Raw genomic sequence first — 19,564 nt, 5'->3', positions numbered from 1 at the left:
GTTAATGTTACCACCTTTAAAGCCATATAAAGTTACCTTAACGTTAACCTTAAAATTGAATTTATCATGTGATAAGGTTTGATTTGAATATCACAGTCTAATATAATAAGCAGTCCAGTTTGCAGTCACAATCTTGCATATCAAAAAATTTAGAAAGTTTAATCTACCTTAAAATGATTTCATTTAAAAACACAGTTTGCACAATTATTGGAAGTAATAGTTGGTATGGAAATAGCAGTCGTCACTACTTATTAGACTGTGGTTGAAGAAAAGCTCATTCAACATACATATTAGTGTACATAGTGAAATTAGCATTTTGTAATTGTTAGAATTGACTTCTTTCAATTTGTTAGACATGTCTATGAATGCTATCATTGGTGTTGAAGTTTACTGACCTGTACAATGTTATACTGGCCTACTAAGTAAATAAAAGTACCTATTACATTATGCAAGTATTTTTATTTAACCTTTATTGCAAATGTACACAATAATTGAACTAATATAGAAAGGAGGGTATGGAATGCAAATTACTAAGAAAATAACAATATAAATGTATTTAAAAGATTTTAACAACATTACATTACAAGATTACATTAAATAAAATACATATAAGATAAGAAGAGGCACGGTTTACAAAATAATGCTGATGATGGACAACACACCTTTACATGCAAGACAATCTGAAACAGATCATAAACATAAGATTACAATATGTCCTAGTGTTTGAGCAGTACAGTCGCATCTCGATAGTCTAACTTTCTTATGCACTCCAAAATCTTATTATCAAGAGTTAGTGGTAACTATTACCATAGACTAACCAACACAAGTAGACTTCTCATCCTATTGTAAATTTTGAAGCTAATTTTTTATGTCTAGTCTAGTTCATATCCAGTGACACTAACAAAACCAATGCTAGTGTAGACAAAGCTTTTGTTTAAATTATTTTAGGGTTAATTTCATCATTTGGGCTTTACTGTTTGGTTATATAACTAGAGGGCAAGTTATTGTTTATGATTAGATTGTTTTATTTGGTCAAGATTTTAAATGGCTGAAATAACAAGAAACGAATTGTAAACAAAACACAACCTTTGCAGTGCACCGGACAGAACTAATAATAAAATTAAAATTGGCTTCAGCTGTTCCATAAGGATGGAAAAACTATTAAGGGAGTATTAAGGTTATATTCAAGTTAGAGGTGGTATTTCAAGTTCCACAGCATTCATAGTACTCTTACCATATCATTACTATACAATTTTTCATCACAGTATGAAATAAACACAATGAAATTTTACTACAATCTCTGACTATAACTAGGAAACCAAACAAAACCTTAACAATATACTGTTTTGAGTTTGGTTATGGCTGGTAAGCTATGACAATTTAATAGTGTTCTTGCTATCCATGGCAAAGACAGATAAAGAATAAACACAAATTCCCAGACATTTAGCCTCAAGTATTCTTTTAAAACGAGTTTTACTCAAAAGACTAGAAAGACTAGTGCTCAACCATCCGTTAGCATTTCTCACCTTATGAATCAGTCTTAATTCTTAATTCGGGTAGAACTTCTTGTTGTGGTCCTTGGAGTGGTCGAGCAGCAGCTGGCATGGAGTGAATGGGGACCCATACTCCGACTGGAACTTGAGCATCTTGTCTACCAAGTTGTGTGCTCCGTAGGCGTCCACCCAGCGGAACGGACCTCCGGTGAATGGAGGGAACCCGAGTCCGAACACAGCACCAATGTCTCCCTCAACCTATGGGAAACAAAACAGTTGTCATTTTTAGTACAGTAGTTGTTAGGGAAAGCAATTAATTTTGTGTTGTAAACACGCATATAATGTTGTTAGCAAATTTACTATTAAAATCATTTTCCCATTATTGTACTGGGTTGGCTGGCTAGTGGTTGCAGGTTAATTTCAAAGCTCACTAATTACATCTTAAGAATGACTGGTTTTTCGTTGGCTACCAGCGATTGATGTTGAGCTATTGAGCTACCACCATTGAGCTATTTATGTTGCTACCAGCACTTCACTGTTAAAAATAGTAACATGATCATGGTCTGGCTGGACTGTTCCCTTCCATAATAGAAAAATTAAATACTGATGTTACATACACAACTAATGAACATAAGTAGTTTTGTTCAAGAACTAATACTGCTCAGAATATTTTTCCAGAACACTGTAGCAAAATACAATTTTCTACAAAACTCGTTTCCAAATCAAACAAACATGAAATTCAACTCACGGGTCCGTTGAGTATTCCCTCCTGAAGGCACAATACAGCTTCGTTGACAAATCTCGACACCATTCTCAACTGCATGTCTTCTTCACTCTGTGGGCTGGGTGGCGTCAGTTTGTACTTCTTCAGAATGTTCAGAGCACCATCGTTGACGGGCCTGTCCTTAGTGCCCTTCTTGTAGATGAAATATCCTTTGCCAGACTTGCGTCCTGCAATAATTCACTTGTTAAAACGGGGAAAAATGTATAATTATGAAAAGGATAATTGATATTTGTAAAAAACATTAAACAAAACATTGTTATAAGCTTTTGGTGAACCTAAAATATTAAATAACAATATTAATTATTTAATATAAAACTATATTGTTCCCAATATCGCAAAGACAATAGGCATATTATATGAGCTAACATGTCTAGTTTTTGTGGTATTTGATGTTGGTCAAACTACCTGTGAATTATGTTTGTATTTTAGTAAGGAAAGAAACATGTTTATTTGCATACCCAAATGATTGTGTGGAATTGATGGACTATAAATTGATATCAAACTAGTGTTATATAAGAATGCTGACCTAGGAAACCAGCATCCACCATGTCCTTGAGCACATTAACACTTCCGCCAGCAAACCTATCGCCGAAGATGTTGCCGAGGTCAGCCGCGATGTGAGCACCCACGTCCACTCCCACCTCGTCTGAGAGTGTTGCCGCTCCCACGGGGAAACCAAACTTCTTGGTCATCTTGTCAAGATCCTTAGGGTCCACTCCTTCCTGTAAACAACAGATTGCTAAGTGACTTCTTGTAAAGTATTCCAAATTCTGTTCCCTGTGAATTCACTTAGTTTCTCATACATAATTTCTATGGATTAGGAGTTGGAGGAATAAACTTGTCTTATTTAGCATGAGCAAGAGATTGCTAAATTATGAAGGATTGGATTGATGAAAAAAGAGACTATTCAGGTGATTGGATGGTTAAAGGAGATTTTAACAATGTGTATCGATTCATAGTATACAGCAAGATGGCTTTGCCATATTTATAAAATTCGCCAAGTTAAAATTGATCCTCTCAGTATTATAGTTTAAGAAAAAAACTTTACTCTGTTACTTCTAGATAAGTAACAGAGTATTTGCCAGCGAAATTACCACTGGCTTCTTCCTCTTACTTACTTGGCTTTAGTCCTCGGGCAGATATTGACGGATAAGAAACAGATTAAAAACTACTTATATTTTTGTTATACCAGAAAAAAATCAGACAAGAAAGAACACTCGACAAGCATTTAAATACCTAATAATAAGCTTCCAAAATCGTAAAGAAATTAGATCATAAAAAGATTAGACTTTTTTAGCCTGTAAGTAAATATCTCCTGTTATATTATTAATTTCTTTGGTAGTAGTTCACAAACTCTTCCCTAAGACTAACTGAATATCAACGTTTAATAGAAAACTAGTTTCAGAACACCATTGAAAGTAGTACCTGGTACCACAATCAGTGATATTACCTGGAGCAGTCTAAGTCCCTCGGAGGCCATGGTGGTGAGAATACGAGTGGTGTAGAAGCCAGGACCATCCTTGACTGTGATGACTACCTTGCCTTGCTTGAGTCCCACAGCTACAGCGGCAGCCGCTGTGTCCTGTGACGTCTTGTCTGTAGCGATGATCTCCAGCAGCTGCATCTTGTCTACCGGGGAGAAGTAATGCATCCCGATAACCTACATAATGGCACACATACTTGATATATAGTTATAAAAAAAACCCAATAGAAATGATTCAATTAATCAATGAACAACAGAACTTTGAATCTATAATATAGAAAAAAACAATATAAAAAGACTAGAATAAAGCCAATATCCACCATAGTTAAAGCAAAGGATTGTGAAAAGCAACTGCGGAGTCATCAAGGCCACCGCAAGAACACACTGATGCAGTCCGCAGTCTTAATGTGAAATTTGGTCTGCAGATGGCACCAAAGTGTGCCCAAACATATTACCAGATATGGAGCTAAGTAATAATATGCATTCCTCTCTCAACTGTAGACTCTCGTGGACTCTACTGTAAAGCCTCTAGATTCCTAAAAAAGGTCGGTTGAACTAACCAATTTTAAATTTAGGCAGCTCTTTTATTTTTACCTGGCCAAAGGTGGTTGATCTGACTAACAGTTGACCTAAAATCTGTTAAAATGTTTAAATGCCAATAAAGATTCTTATTCTGTTAAGAAAGGGTCTACTGTATTACCTTGTCTGGCCGCTTGCTGGCCTCAGCTATCTTGGTGATGGGGATGGCGCTGGTGTTGGAGGCAATGATACAGTGAGGAGGAACCACCTGCTCCAGCTCTTGTATCACTCTGTGCTTGATCTTGATGTCTTCAAACACAGCCTCTATCACGATGTCTGCCTTCTTGAACTTGTTGTAGTCCAGCGTTGTGTCCAGGTTGGCCATGAACCTGTCCCTCTCCAATCTGAGGACACATTGGTGGATTTAACTTTTACATCAAATTGTGGAGGTGATGGTGAAAAGAAATTTATTTTGTAAAACAAATATATAAAAATCACTAGGAAATTAAGCTTTAAGTGAACTTACGCGTCAATCCTTTTCCTTTTGACCTGTCCGTCCAGACCACTGTATATTTGTCCCAGACCTCGCAACAGTCCAGGTTCAGTTGTGTCCTTCATGATGACGTTGTATCCTTTGTCCACTGACACCTGAGCGATACCAGCACCCATCAGTCCAGCTCCCAATACTGCCACAGTCCTGCAACGGGAAACTAACAATAACGGTTGACTTCAAACATTAAATTTTGAATTTATGATGTGTCGTAGTTAAAAGTTTAGTTACTGTTTGGGATATCCTGAGTTAGAATTCTAATGATAACCAAAAGTAATATCCAAATATCTAACCAATATTCCATCAGAGGACATCAGCTAATCACTTCACCGCCAATGCACAAATTAAATTTGTCATACTCATTCATTTGTCTCTGACTCATTCTTGATGTAGATGACTTGGGTTTTAGTTTCTTTCAAGCCATGATCATATATATCAGCGCCTTTTAGATATAATAATCCATCTAGCGATAACATGAAGCATCACACATGAAGAGCACATAACACAACACAAAAACAGCAATGTAAAAAACACCTAGACTTAATAGTGATAATTATTGGTCAAATGGGAACGTTCACTGATAGTCCACGGACAATTTGGTATGTACATTTATATATTAGCTCTGGTGGCCAATCAAATTGAATACACTGTCGTTTAAGACAAAAGGTTTAGAATCATTTGATGGAGATTTCTTATTGACTTAGACCAACTTATACTTAAAGTCATACATCTACTAAATCCTGAATAATCAAGGATTGTTGAGGCTAGTTAAACCTTGTAACTCTTCTTGCGATAGAACCAGATGTATATTACAAGGCAAGAAATCTCACCACTCTGCTATCCAAAATATTTCCCAGAGCACTTATCTTGCTACTGCAAGTTTACCTTACTGGTAAACAATGATTACAATAATAATACTTTGCTAAACTGAATAAGTCGCTCAACGTACAGGCATAAAAATTTAACTTATGGTTTGATCAAAATACAGTAGACCCCCTCTTAACCGACCTCGTATTAACCGATAATCGGATTATCCGCCTTGGATCGTGAAATAATACAGTTTGTTTTAACCGACTTTGCTTTGAGAGCAGCTTGGTTTAACCGCCGCTTTCTAGGAATCTCGGCATTTCCGCTCCCACGCTGGGTGATGAGAACTGAACCATACGCTTAATCTCCACAGGATATGACTAAAAATAAGTTATTTCGTGTTGATCACAAAAAATATAGCATGGCCTATTGTCAGTTTGTCATCATCTTTCGTTATCGTAGCTCGAGCACATTTGATCTGATATGTTATCTGTGTGGCAAATTTATAACATCATAAAGTGTGTTACGATTTTGAGAACTGATTATCTTATCGCTGGAGTAAACAAACAACGCAACTTGTAGGGAGGGCAGGGAAGAGGGGTTAACAACTCCAAGGTCAAGCTAGTTTTTGTGCCTCGCTCCAGCCTACAGTGAGAGGTTATAAATAAACATCCTATCCCTTGTAACAAAATGGTTGCTTGTATCTTTAATTTCAACAAAAGGTTCTGTACTGTATTACAATGGATTTAGTGATTTAGAAAGCATCAATTAATACATTACAGTACTAAAGTTATTGAGATAGGAATTTTATTGACTGTTGCCTAGTATTATAATATATTCCACTGAAAGTAGGCCTATTAGACTTAACCATGTTTTGTGTTTATTTGTGACTTTTCTATCAATACTAAAAAGGAGATAATAGTAGTTTAATTTATAACTAATGCAAGTATGGCTTCAAAATATTGATTATATAATTCCAAATGAATAGCATTTCATTATGTTATGATTTTAGGGATTGCCCGTTTTAACCGACCTTTTGAGTTATCCGACGTAGGTCCGGTCCCATTAGGGTCGGTTAAGAGGGGGTCTACTGTAATTCTATAACTTTCAGGTTAATTCAGGAGAAAAACTTTAAATTTGATGGCTTCTAATAACTTTTAGTTGCAAACCATGCTATCACTGATTATCATAGAGGAAAAATTAGAGGTAACCTTACTTAATTTCAGTCTTAGGTACTCCAAATCTGTTCTTCTTGCACTCAGTCTGCCCCCGGAACAGCCCCATCAGTCCCTTGCTCTGTGGAGTCATGGCTAGTTCCGCAAACCCTCTACTCTCTGCCTCATAACCTGCCTGGGGGCCTTTGTCCACTCCTGTTCTGATTACTTCCAGGATCTGCACCAAAAACATCAATAGATAATGCAGTCTCAATAACAAATCTAAGACTTTGTATTATGTGTATTAAAAAAATTGTGTTGCCTGTTATACTAAGGTTATGTACAAGACATTAAATATGGCTTTGAGCTAGATTTGTTTGTCTTCAACTATAGGGAAGGAAAACACTATATTGAAAAAAGATCCTAAACGTTTAAGTAAGGCATGGTTCAGCCTTTTATGCCTGCTGTTCAACCTATCCACCAAAAAATCTTTAGTTTTGGTAGTGTTTAGTTTGTTAATAATAAAAAGTTAAAAACTATACAGCATTTCAATTTTAATTTGGGCTATTAACAAAAGTTCATGTTATTTTAAATCAGTAAAAAGTGGTGATAGGGGATAGGGAATGAATACATTTTATCGACTTTTCAAACCCTTAAGATAATGTCAAAATATTTCTCACATATAGGAGTGCTTGGCCAATTTCGTAGCATTGCCCTAATATGGCCTAATACACAACTACACAATACAATTGAAAAAGTAAAGATTGAGGTAAATCTTTGGTAAAACTGAATGGAAAAGACAAGAGAAGTATATCAAACACAGTATGTAGGTAGTTAGTTTTATGTTTTAACTCTGTAAGTTAAGTCGTAAGTAGTATATCTATTTATTTGACAAAAGACAGCTGGAATCAAAACTAACTGATGAAAGTGATGACAGGATAAATTTAGGCAGTTTTAAATTTCAATTCCCGAACCTTTGGTAAGAGGTTGCTTCAAAATTTGTATTACAATTTTGACAAAAAATTACTAATTTTTTGCTGGATTTGCCAATAAAATTAGTCTGTTTAAGCACCAGAAAACTTACCTACTACCAAAACAACTAAGAACTTTTATTAGTCTAATCTACAGAATTTTTGTTGTTAAGTGTAATACTTAATTTTTAATTTAAAATCCATTACCTTCAAAGGGGCAGGATACAAGCCACCGGTTAACTTCATGACCTGATCTTTAGCTTTCTTGAACACCATGTCTTTGACAAAGTCAAGTTGGAAAGCAGCAGACATCACTTTGTCCATCATTCCCTTATTCCTCTCAATCTTCAACTTTCCATCAGCAATAGCTGCTGCGCTCTGCACTGCTACTTCCTCTAGATACTCTATAGTCCTGAGAGATGATAATACAAATCAGTCTGATTAATGAAATTTTACTTAAGAAACCATTTTTAAATTTCAAAATGCAATTAAAACAACAAATAAAAAAATTAATTTAGACTTACACTTTGTCCTTTTCTATTTAGCTATAGTATTTGAGCGAGTAAGCTCAGAAACATCATTCCAAATTACAATTAATTCATCTCATTATTTTTTTTATTTTAAAGAATGTGCCTGAGGAGTTATTTTAGTTTACTTATCGTTAGCAACTGGTACTATACGCTTAGTATACAACCAAGAGGTACGCTCTGCCCTCACTTTTTTAAATCAAATCAAACAGAAAATTTTTGTTATTCATATCGTACATTTAGGTGCCTGCATTTGACTACACATTATATTACAATAAATACAAATAACCGCACTGTTTGTCTACTCCTCATACATGCATACCTCTCTGTTATTCGTATGTCTAAGTGAAAATGGAGAGCTGTGACATGGTGGAAATTAATAGCTTTATTTTATACTGTTTCCGTGGTGGTGTTATAGCTCTTTTTTTCAAGTAGCCTAATGGTGGTTTCCACATTATAAAAGTGTTTGAGTGTAATGTGTTATTATGTAACTATAAAATGTACATTTATTTAGATTAATGTCAAAATAAGTTTAACATTTTTACAGAGGTTTTCGCAGGTATCCATGTTACCCAAACTTACTGCGACCAAACAGGAGTAATCATCACAGAGTAATCTACTATATACACTAACCTCTGTTCAGGGCTTCCCAAGCCAGGTCCAAGAGGATCCACCAGCTGGTCGACTATTCTCATTTTCTTCGCCTTATCTGCCTTCACTGTCTTGCCAGTCAGTTCAAGGTCGAGTGCCAAGGGGATGCCGGCTAGTCTGGGCAGCCTCTGGGTCCCGCCTCCACCCGGCAACAGACCAAGCATCACCTCGGGCAGTCCCAGCCCTGTTTTGCGGTCCTTCACTGCGATACGGTAGTGACACGCAAGGGCAACCTATAGGTACAATCATGGATAGTCAGTGATAACTTGAACGGTTTTACTTCACATTGATACTTTTTACAAACTGAGTTTACAAAACTTAGACCTTTGTGGAACTGCATCACATTATATTTTTAAGTGGTTTTGGTTATTGGAATTAATTGGTGTTCACAACTTCTTGTGGAAAACAAAATTGCTATTGTTAACACTGGAAAACTGTTGAAACATAGAAATGTCTTAGATAAAACTAAATTAAATTTTTTCACAATTAAAAACGTGTTGCAAACTCCAGTACGTAAATGTTGCTTAAACCATATCAAATATGATGTATTTAATTTATTTTCATGTATTACTCAGTAGATACAGTTGATGATGATCTGTATTCTTGACATGTGTTACACAACCGTACCTCGAGTCCGCCGCCCAGACAAGAGCCCATGATGGCTGCCACGATGGGTTTGCTGGACTCCTCCACCCGGCTGAGTATGCGCTGTCCCTCGCGTGAGATGGTCAACACCTCGTCGTAGGTCTTGCAGCTCTCCAGCATGCCGATGTCAGCCCCTGCGATGAAGCAGCCTGGCTTGCCTGAGATCAACACCCCCGCCTTGACTGTGGGGTTGCGCTGTACACTCTCTACTGCCTGCGCCAGCTCCTCCATCACTTCCTTGCTGAGTGAGTTCACCTGCAAAACACAGTAATGAAATTAAATGTTTTATTTGTCACACAAAATACATTGTGTTACATCACCAGTAAACATAATATGATAAGTGAGTTTATTTCCTCTTAAAACATTGTAAAGAGTATTTGTTGTAATTGGTAATATAAATCAAAATAAATATTTTTCAAATCAAGTCAAAAGATAATAAAAAAGAAAAGTGACACTGTAAGTTACAAACAAATTCTTCAACTGAATAAGTGACAAAGTAGTTCTAAATATTTCCCCACTTGTTTTTTTATCTGTATTTTTTCTGCCAATCTGATTTGGGTAGGAAGAGTGTGTGTGAGTAAAATTCCCCACCCACCCATATACAAAGTAGCTTTCTCATAAATAACATTTCTATGGACAATGTACTGAAGAGTGACCCTATGTCTAGTACTATATGAATGGCATGGTTTCTTGACAAGAAGGATCTGTAGTGTTTTTTTAACATATATACATAGTCAATATATATATGTCGATATGTGTACACAGCAAAAAACTGTAGTAAACTTCAACTCACCATAGACTTTTCAGACTAATTAAGAAAGTGTACATGATTTAGTAGAAGTAGACATCTTACAACATGTCGACTTAAGAATTATTTTACAATTACCGTGCGTGTAATTTTGTTTTTATATTTTTCTAGCTTGTAAGTCCAAAAAATTTAAATTATTTAAGAAACATCTCATAACTTTTATTTAACAAAAGTTTTAAGGAAAGCTGTAGAAATTCCACAAATGTTTGTCGCTATGGGGAGAAAGAATGTTATTAATGAAGGTTAAAATACAACATACAGACAACCCACCAAGCAGATAATGCACGGACATTCTCCAAATAATGAGTTAACTCCATAATATCAGTGTTTTCATTTGTATATCACAGATTTTGTTTTTAGCCTATTTCAAATTTGATTTAGCAGTATCAAAATATTTGTAAAATCGTTTTTTGCAGGTTAAGCTATTATGTGCTCATCTAAGTTAGTAATAAAACCCTTTTGTCCTCTTGCGCCTGATAGAAGAAAATAAAAAAATCTTACGTCAACAAATTTATTCCAATGTTTTGACACAAAGATTAAAGTTACCTTGAATTTTTTTGAGGCAGTAAATATGAAGGTAAGATTAAATTATTTTAAAATTGTTTGATTTTTTTTAATTGTGATGTTTACTAAGCTTGAGAAAATAGTATTAATAGCTGGGATTCACTTTAGAAGAGGTAAGGCCTTTTTTATGAGGTTTTAGAGTGATTTTACAGCTTTTATCAGGGTACATTCATCTATTACAGAATTATGCCTATGGCCTATGCATATAGAGATAGACATGTCAATGAGGTTATAAATTATCTAATTGAAGAAAAGAAATAAAACTAATCTTTATGAAAATTAGCCTATTGAAAAGAGTATTTAGGTATAGGCTATTATTAAATAATTTATTTGATAGAATTATTTAATTTCTCATTTATTGACCAAATTAGTGTAATAGAAAGGCACAGATAATGTCCACAAAATATAATATTTGTGATGAGTTGTGTTTTAAGTTGACAACTTCTTTTGACTTCCATCTTGTTACTGTAGTTTAATTCTTGACATTTTGAGACTTTCTCCTACCAAACACCTATCAAGATAAGCCCTCTATCATTAGGCAAACAGTAAATAATCTGACAAGCGCAAGTCATGAGCATCATTATAAGAAATATCCACACATAGTTGTAATAAAGTAGGCCTAGTACTCAAATTTTACTAATTAAAAAAAATTAGTTTATGGAGCAATTAAGTAGAAATAGGCCTGAACATTAAGTTACTTGTTAAACCACAAATAGTATCAAATAGGTTACTCAATGTATTGTTATAACAAATCATGTAAGTCAATCGGTTTATCTAATTCCTGGTTTTTTTGCAAACAAATGGTTTAACAGTTTGGTTTGCAAAACTAGTAGCTGATCAAATTCCAGTTGTAGACTAATGTAATTGTATCTCAGGGTCATGAGATAAACTGTCTGGCCAGCAGCCAGAAAACTATTAACTTCCGGGTCTCTGATAACAATAGACTACTACTAAAGCTATAAAACAAATCTTAAATCTATTACACTCGAGACAACTTAGCCTATATTTCATTTTTAAGAAATGCGCAATTTATCTTAAAAGAAGTACCTAAAAACAAATAATAATGTTGTAAAACCCCACTAATTCAGCACATCAAAACAAAAGGAATAAAGTTAGGAAAGGATTTTTACTGAGTAGGCTTTTGGCACATATAGTAGAGGTATAAAGGACTTGAAAAATGTCCTTTTGACTGAAATTAGGGGTTTTCCTGTTAACCTAACTAAAAAAAAAACAATGTTTGAGCAACGATTAGTAATCTATCGTTTAGTTCTGGCAATATAAACATCCTGGACGTGCTTGATTAGTAAGTGTCTAAGCAGAATTAGTACCAGGTTTTTTTTAGAGCTGCCTATTAAATAACAATAAGGCCTAAAACAAGGTTAAATATAACCTACAAAATGGAATAACAATTTATTTACAGTATCATGATGCATCTGGATGAAGTATGGTACGATTTACACACCATAAAATGTAACTGAATCAAAGGAAATGTGTGTTGATCCTTTAAATTTAAAAATTGGTGCAGAAAGATCGGCCCTGTCGTTAGCAAGCCAAAGCTACTTAGCTAGCTCTTTAATCAAAGTTGTGCTGCTTCATCTGTTGTCAAGTCAAGGTATGATCTCACCTAGTAATAGGCCTACTCAGACGATTGTTCACTAAAGCTCAATAAGAATTTAAGAAATGTTCTTGGAACATACAATTAAAAAAAGTGTAAGCCTATCTTAGTTCCTAGGCTGTTAAAAGCAGTCAGTTTAAACTTTAAAGTTACATACCTTAGCACCAGGGGTGTCGAGTGTGATGACACAGACTTCATTGACAATTTTCGTTTTCGTATGTTTTCCATAAGGTGTGGCCTCTGCATTGTAATTTCTTTTGGATATATATGAAGTAGCTGAAACAAAAAAAAAAATGATAAACTAATCCATGAACGTAACTTTCAACCTTACTGGATGAAACAAACTAAGTACCGGTAACAAGCAATAAAAAAATAGTCAAATTTTCATCTGGATAGGGAGGAAAGCATCCCATGGACCTGATTCTGTAAACTAAAAATTGTACTTAGTAATACACAACTTAAAAAGGAAAAATTTGCAGCCTAGCAATTAAAAAATCTTTGGCTTGATTTATACATTAGTCGTATGGGTCCCGACCATCCCGACCCACTGGCTATACAACATACGGCAACACGGTATACAACGTTGCTTAATAAGATTAAATGCTAGGGCTATCATCTATAATAGGCTATTCATTCTGACCTAAATTTAAAGATTTCGGCAAAACTTTGATAGGCTATCCTGAAAGTGAAGAAAAGTTTTAATTAAGTTAAGCTCTGTTTGTTCACAATAGACGAATTTTGGCTAGTGACTAAAGATAACTCAAATTTAATTTACTAATTATAGAATGCTAGAATATGTTATAAGGTGAAGAAGTTAAATTATGTTTATGTAAGGTTTAGGATTAACTGACGAGTTAGGAGATAGGGTACCACAATATGTACGGTACCTATTTTACTAACAATAAAGTTCTTGTATTTTGTAACTTGTTTTTCAATTGCTGATTCTATTTTAGTCTAGCTTTAGCTTAAGTATGAGGAAATGTATTACATGACTTTGCAAATATTGTGTAACTGTTGAGCAAATAAATAAATAGAGCAGTAGGTTACTTATAGATTAGCTGCAGTCTCACTACGATGTCTAAACATCTCCTAAAAATTTACTACTGTAAGTTACCTGAAAACCAAAATAGAAGTTGTAGATTCTTCAATAAGGGGAAAAATAAAGACAACTTAATTTAAATTTTAATTTAGCCTAGGCCTACAGTATAAAAAATGAATACATAGAAACCAAAAAACACTGTACAAGTAAAAATCGTGAGTTTGTTGTTGGATGAGAATATATGTTTCAAAGCTCACGCTGATTCTCGCTGACTGTCTCAATAAATTTTTAATTCATAGTTAGGTTATGTTCCTTTTTAAGTTGGTTCGCCATTTAATAATACCATTTTGAAATAAATGTACCATTTTGTTCAGAATGTAGAACATAGCCCACTAGGCTTAATATTTATCAAAATTGTACGGGCCATTAACTAACTTAGTCCCCAGCCTAGCCGAAAGTAGGCCGACCTACCTAGGCTTTTAGTTGATCTGATGTCCTACTCCGCGCCCTGGCATGATTTCCATAACCAGAAAGTAGTTGATAACTGGCGTAGACGATGAAGGGAACTGATGAAAGATTGATGTCGTAAAGACATAGGACGTAGGCCTTTCTCAATGTAGGCTATAATTAAGTTAGGCCCTAAATTTAGTAACTTAAGCCTACTAGCTCATCGCCCATCATATTCCTGGCATAAATTACCCTTCATAATTTACAAGAACAGTATTTTGTTGTCTTAGAACGAGGCATAGCTTGGAAACTACTCAAGTTGGCCCTAGGGTATGCTTAAATTGAACTGAGGTTCAAAGTAAAAAATAAATCTTACCTGGCAAACTGAACTTTTTGATGTTGGAAACAGATAACTTTTCAAGGGTACCAAACAATCTACAGGCTGCAGCCATGGCGAAGGAAATCTAATAACTGTAGATGTTTTATCTATCACGAAATGAATAGACAGGTTATGCGGAATCGGCACCCTGTTATGCCAGTGCAAAGGGCAAAGATAACAAAATAATTAAAGATAAAGTTCTCCAACAACAATTCCCTATAGAACGATCCACTAACATAAGAAATGACTATATTATTTAAGAACTTTAAAAAAATAAAGGTGTAGAAAGTTTAAAATAAAAAAGATATAATTTTAAATTCAGCAAAATTATTACAGAACATTAAAATGACAAACACGAATGCAAAAGAAAACAAGAAGAAAGCTCAAATATGCTCTACAGTATACAATGGGAGGGGCAGGCAGACGAATTTAGATTGCTCAAGGTTTGGTTGTTTGATTAATGCTTCTAAGCCCATTGATCACGTACACATTACAACCTCTTTTATTTCGTATTTTTAAAGAGGTATTATTTGGTGATGTTTCAGTCCAGGGGCCTCTTTCATAATAAACTAATAACATTACTAATAATATTAACTAATAATATTAGTAAATCAGCTGATCACCCAATGAAAACCTTATGGAAATTACAAGTTATAAGTTGTAACTTGTAACTTGTAGTTTATTATGAAACGGGCCCCAGGAAGTCGAAAACCCAGTCCTCGCTGGACTGAGGCTGTTCTAGGACCACGTCCTCTTCAGTCAGTGTTTCTAGGTTCTAGGGAGAGGAGGGGAAACGCTTTTTATTGACATAGGTGGCCAGCTACCAAAGAACCCTCTACTCTGTTGGCCACAGACCCGGGATTGTTTGTTTGTTACATTTCTTCAAGTCAGGCGAACATGTGAGTCCTAGAGCTCTCACTGTTTCTGGCATTCTGTATTTTTATGACCGACCGAGACCGCATCTCGAACAAAGCCAAGCTTCTTGGCACGGTGAATCACAGACCCTTTCCTCACCTACGAAATGCCCTCACCCTCTGTCATCATCGGGATGACCGTGTCTACTGTCAGCTATTGTCCTACATTGTATTAAGCCTCGTGGTGGGGCCTTTGCGAACGCGGGCAGACGAAAAAAGTGTGTTCATCTTGAGTTATAGTTTTGAGTACCAAGGTGTTAAAATGTACAATTTCTTGCCTGCATCCATCAAAAACCTGTGTGTTTCAAAATTTAAACATGTTTTAAAAACTACTCTAACCCAGGCTTGCCTGTATAAACATGAAGAGTATTTTGGTTTAGAGTTTTAGTTTTAGTTGCCATCTTGATTGTTTTCTTTTTCTTTTGACGATTGTCATGAACTTTGTACTCAGTTTTAACGACAATAAAGCATTTCATTTCATTTCATTTCATTTAATATGTCAGTAAAGTAAAGTCAACCCTTGCTAGCCATAGTATTAACAAGACATATTTTCAATCTGGGAAACCTTAAACTTTTAAAATAAATTATAAAACCTCAACATCTTAATGCGTGGGAATCTTATTTTTAGAAAAAAAACAGACCAAAATTATTAGTTAAATAATGAAGATGGCCCAATTATAAATTCGGAATTACTGAAAATAATTACATCAAGAACAACACTGTAACATATCCAAAATTCAAAAGATTAATTTTTCTAATATTATTTTTTATTTTTCCAATATCCTTTAAATCATCTGTTTTAACTTTGTTTAAAATTAATTTATTGAGTAAATATTTACTTTTTGTACTAGTGTAAACACAGCCTGAAAATGGAAACCAAGTTTCTGAAAGCACTAGTGAAAAAAAACAAATTATTATATATTGGCCTTGTTGAACATTTAAATTTAGATATACTGTACATTTCATCAGTGGTAGTATTTTTTTCTTCAGTTTGTTACCGGGACATTACGGGACATTACAGGATATCCAGTGGATTTTGTACATGTCCCGGGATGTCATGGGACATTCTGGGATATCCTATGGCATTCGTACATATCCCGGGACTTTACAGGATATCCTGAGGTTAACTTACAAATCCCGGGACATTACGGTATATTGTAGGATATCCTGTGGATTTCGTACTCGTCCCGGGATTTTGCGGGATATCCTGAGGATAGCGCACATATCCCGAGACATTCTCAGGACATATGGGACTACTATGGGATGTCCCTGGGATAAAGTGTGCTGTCTGGGCTACGATTTATCAGTTTAACTTGTAACAATCTGTTCATCAGAAGACCCTGTTAATGCGAGTAACAACTCTTCAAAATCACATGTTTTGTTTTAAGCGAGTGTGGTTAAACAACTGGAGGGTGAAAGTTAAGGCTGCAAAATATTATCATGTAACATTTACATTGAGACAAGGCTTTTGTCCCTCAGTGTACATAAATAACTCAAGAATTCCTCAGAATGATAGTACTCATTATCTTGGTCTTCACCATGATAAGAGGTAAACTTGGAAGACACACATTGCAACAAAACAGACTGCCAGGGCCAGGACCAAACTTTTTTTTTTTTCTTTACTTAAATTCAAATTATGCATACAATCTAAATTATTACTTTACAAAACTCTTCTAAAACCTATGTGGACTTATGAAATTCAAATTTTTGGCGCGGCTAAACTTTGCCACATGAAGAAAATTCAAATTTTCAGTCAAAAATCCTCGTTTAATATCTGGAGCTCCAAGTAAGCAACGGGACTCCACCATGATTTCAGCTTGGAATACGTCCATGAGACTGCAAAAAAATGCTACTTTAAGTTTTTCCCCTAACTAGATGGACACTCAAACCAATTGGCACAATACCTCTACACATTGTGGCTGCCAGGTGTAGTTCTCAGGCATCTGTGAAGACACTGGAGCAGGGACCTACTCACGATGTGAGCCTCGACGACCAAGAATAGCCAGCTGAGACGGCTGCTGAGCCACTATGAGCCTACTGTTTTTATGTATTTCATTGTTATTGTTGTTAACTTGTCAGCGTATTTTTTCCTTGTTTTAGCGAATTTCCTTATAGGGAAGTAGCTATTACCGTAGGTCTCATGGTAAGACCTAAGCCCGGGACCGATTTACTTTTTCATTTTGATGTCCCCAGAGGCCAAAAACACCATTCGTTCAAATTTTTATATATATATGTATATATATATATATATATGTGTGTGTGTGTCCATCCGCACTATAACTTGAGTAATTTTTGTCCGATTTTGATAAAACTTGGTTTAAAGGTGTAAGGCGGGATAAACTTGAATGAGTTCGCGAACCAGCATGATCGGACTATGGGAACGGGGGTTTATGGGGGGTTTTATGGGGTAAAAATAGGTTTTTCCCATTTTTGGCCCTAAAAACACAAAATTTCACAATTTCTTTTCAAACCATTTTGTAGAGCTTAAAAAAACAAATAATTTAGTTTATTGAAGCGTTATTATGCGCCTAATTGTTACGGAGAAAATTCAAAAAAAAATTGTAATTTTAAAATTCCCATGTTATTCTTATGGAGAATAAGTAAACTGTTGTAGTTTGCTTGTTTATGAACATATTTTGATCAAATTTGGAATATACATTAATTTCTTACTAAACCACAGTACCTTTTAATATTTTACATTTAAAAAAACATTTTTACCCTCCCTGTTGCAGCAAACCTAAGTACTCATTAAACTAATTCTGTTTAAATAGGGAATAAATGTGATATTTTTAAGGAGACATTTTAGTTTGAATCCAATCAGGCAGATGGAAATTCGCTAAGTCTGCAGGTTTGCTGCGGCGGGGGTATTTATTTTTAAAACAGTTCCAAATAAAGAATTAAAGAAAAAAATAGCATATGCATTTTTTAACACACTGTATAGACTCTGGTATCGTCACATGACAATCTTGTGAAGACATTTAATTAACAACGGTATCCTTTTCTTTTAGCAAATTTCCCATATGGGGAACATATAGTAGGGTGTGATCTGGCGGGATTTGAACCCGGGACCTCAGGGACCAAAGTCTTTTGCTCTACCACTTATATCTGAAGGCTTCGCCTCCACAGAGCATAGTGTGTTCGTCTCTAACCAGAATCCTTGGAAGACTGCATGAAACTAATTTAAAAATCTGAACTGTGATTACAGTGAGTCACTAGACCAGCTCGCTCCCCCTTAAGAACTGAGATCCAAAAGAACTGAGAGGCATAAAAAACTTGAGACAAAAGAGCAGTATTAGTGATATTGAAAGTTTTAAATATAACAAAATACATGGGGAGTTGGAAGCTCAGTGTTGTATTCATCTCCAGGATCCCCAAAGTAGAATTGTGCCTGATCGTTAGAAACAAAAAGATTATCTCTACTGAATATAATTTTAAAACCCTTCAGTCTGTAACTTTGGACATTATGTATAACCACATACAATAGACCATTATCCCATTATTGGTCTATAGTTGGTATATAATTGGTCTATAGTCTGTGGTATAACCTATTTAAGAGGTGAAAATAGACATTGTTGTTATCATTTCACCGGAATATTTAAAATTACATGATGATCCTTATTTCAAAATTTAGATCAAAATAACAAACTAGATAGACTTTTTCCTCAAAAGTTTATCACAGATAAATTCTTGTACTATGACCAGTGGATTGTTAAAGTAAACTCAAACTCCTAACAACAGTAAGGAAATGTAATTGTTTCTATAGAAACACGTTAATTATTCAATCACTGACACATTAAAGTGAGTGATGTAAAAAATGCTTCAAATTTCAAGTAGTAAGTTCAAGAATCAAGAAAATCAAGTAGCTGTGAAAAGAAGGGATTTATTCTATACATTCAAGAATGGAAGACCATGTAAAGTACCCAGTTGTGAAACTTGAAACTCTAAAGACTTCCTTTTGGGTAGACAAGATTGTCCATGTAGCTACCATACCTTCACTTAGAACACTGACAGAGAGGACCTAGTAAAACTAAGTCTCCTAGAAAGAAAAAAAAACATAAAACTCTCAATGAAAACAAGACAGCCTAAGGTAGAACTATATATGTTGAATCCTGATCAGAACCTAAGAAAAACAGTTACAACTACAAGAGGATCCAACATTCTAAGACAGAAAATAACTGGAGAATAGAAGAAAAAGATTGCTGATTGCACGAGAG

At 35.0% G+C, this 19,564-nt stretch overlaps 1 protein-coding gene across 1 annotated transcript; it reads right to left on the bottom strand.

Moving 5' to 3' along the window:
- Positions 1-531: 531 nt before the first annotated feature.
- On the bottom strand, positions 532-14,793 carry LOC129000982 (trifunctional enzyme subunit alpha, mitochondrial). Its single transcript, XM_054428097.1, has 13 exons — positions 14,434-14,793; positions 12,729-12,847; positions 9,567-9,839; positions 8,922-9,172; positions 7,969-8,173; positions 6,853-7,028; positions 4,806-4,976; positions 4,461-4,683; positions 3,728-3,937; positions 2,804-2,999; positions 2,242-2,444; positions 1,527-1,751; positions 532-680 (listed from the first exon to the last, which is right to left on the bottom strand). The coding sequence occupies exons 1-12, from the start codon at positions 14,507-14,509 to the stop codon at positions 1,548-1,550; spliced, it is 2,307 nt and encodes a 768-aa protein (XP_054284072.1). The 5' UTR covers positions 14,510-14,793; the 3' UTR covers positions 532-680; positions 1,527-1,547.
- Positions 14,794-19,564: the final 4,771 nt, after the last annotated feature.

This window comes from Macrosteles quadrilineatus, unplaced genomic scaffold (genome assembly GCF_028750875.1).
Source record: "Macrosteles quadrilineatus isolate MER2022 unplaced genomic scaffold, UCM_ALF_1.0 Scaffold_8__2_contigs__length_117827958, whole genome shotgun sequence".
Lineage (NCBI taxonomy): Eukaryota > Metazoa > Arthropoda > Insecta > Hemiptera > Cicadellidae > Macrosteles > Macrosteles quadrilineatus.
This window is presented reverse-complemented; position numbering and strand designations above follow the sequence as displayed.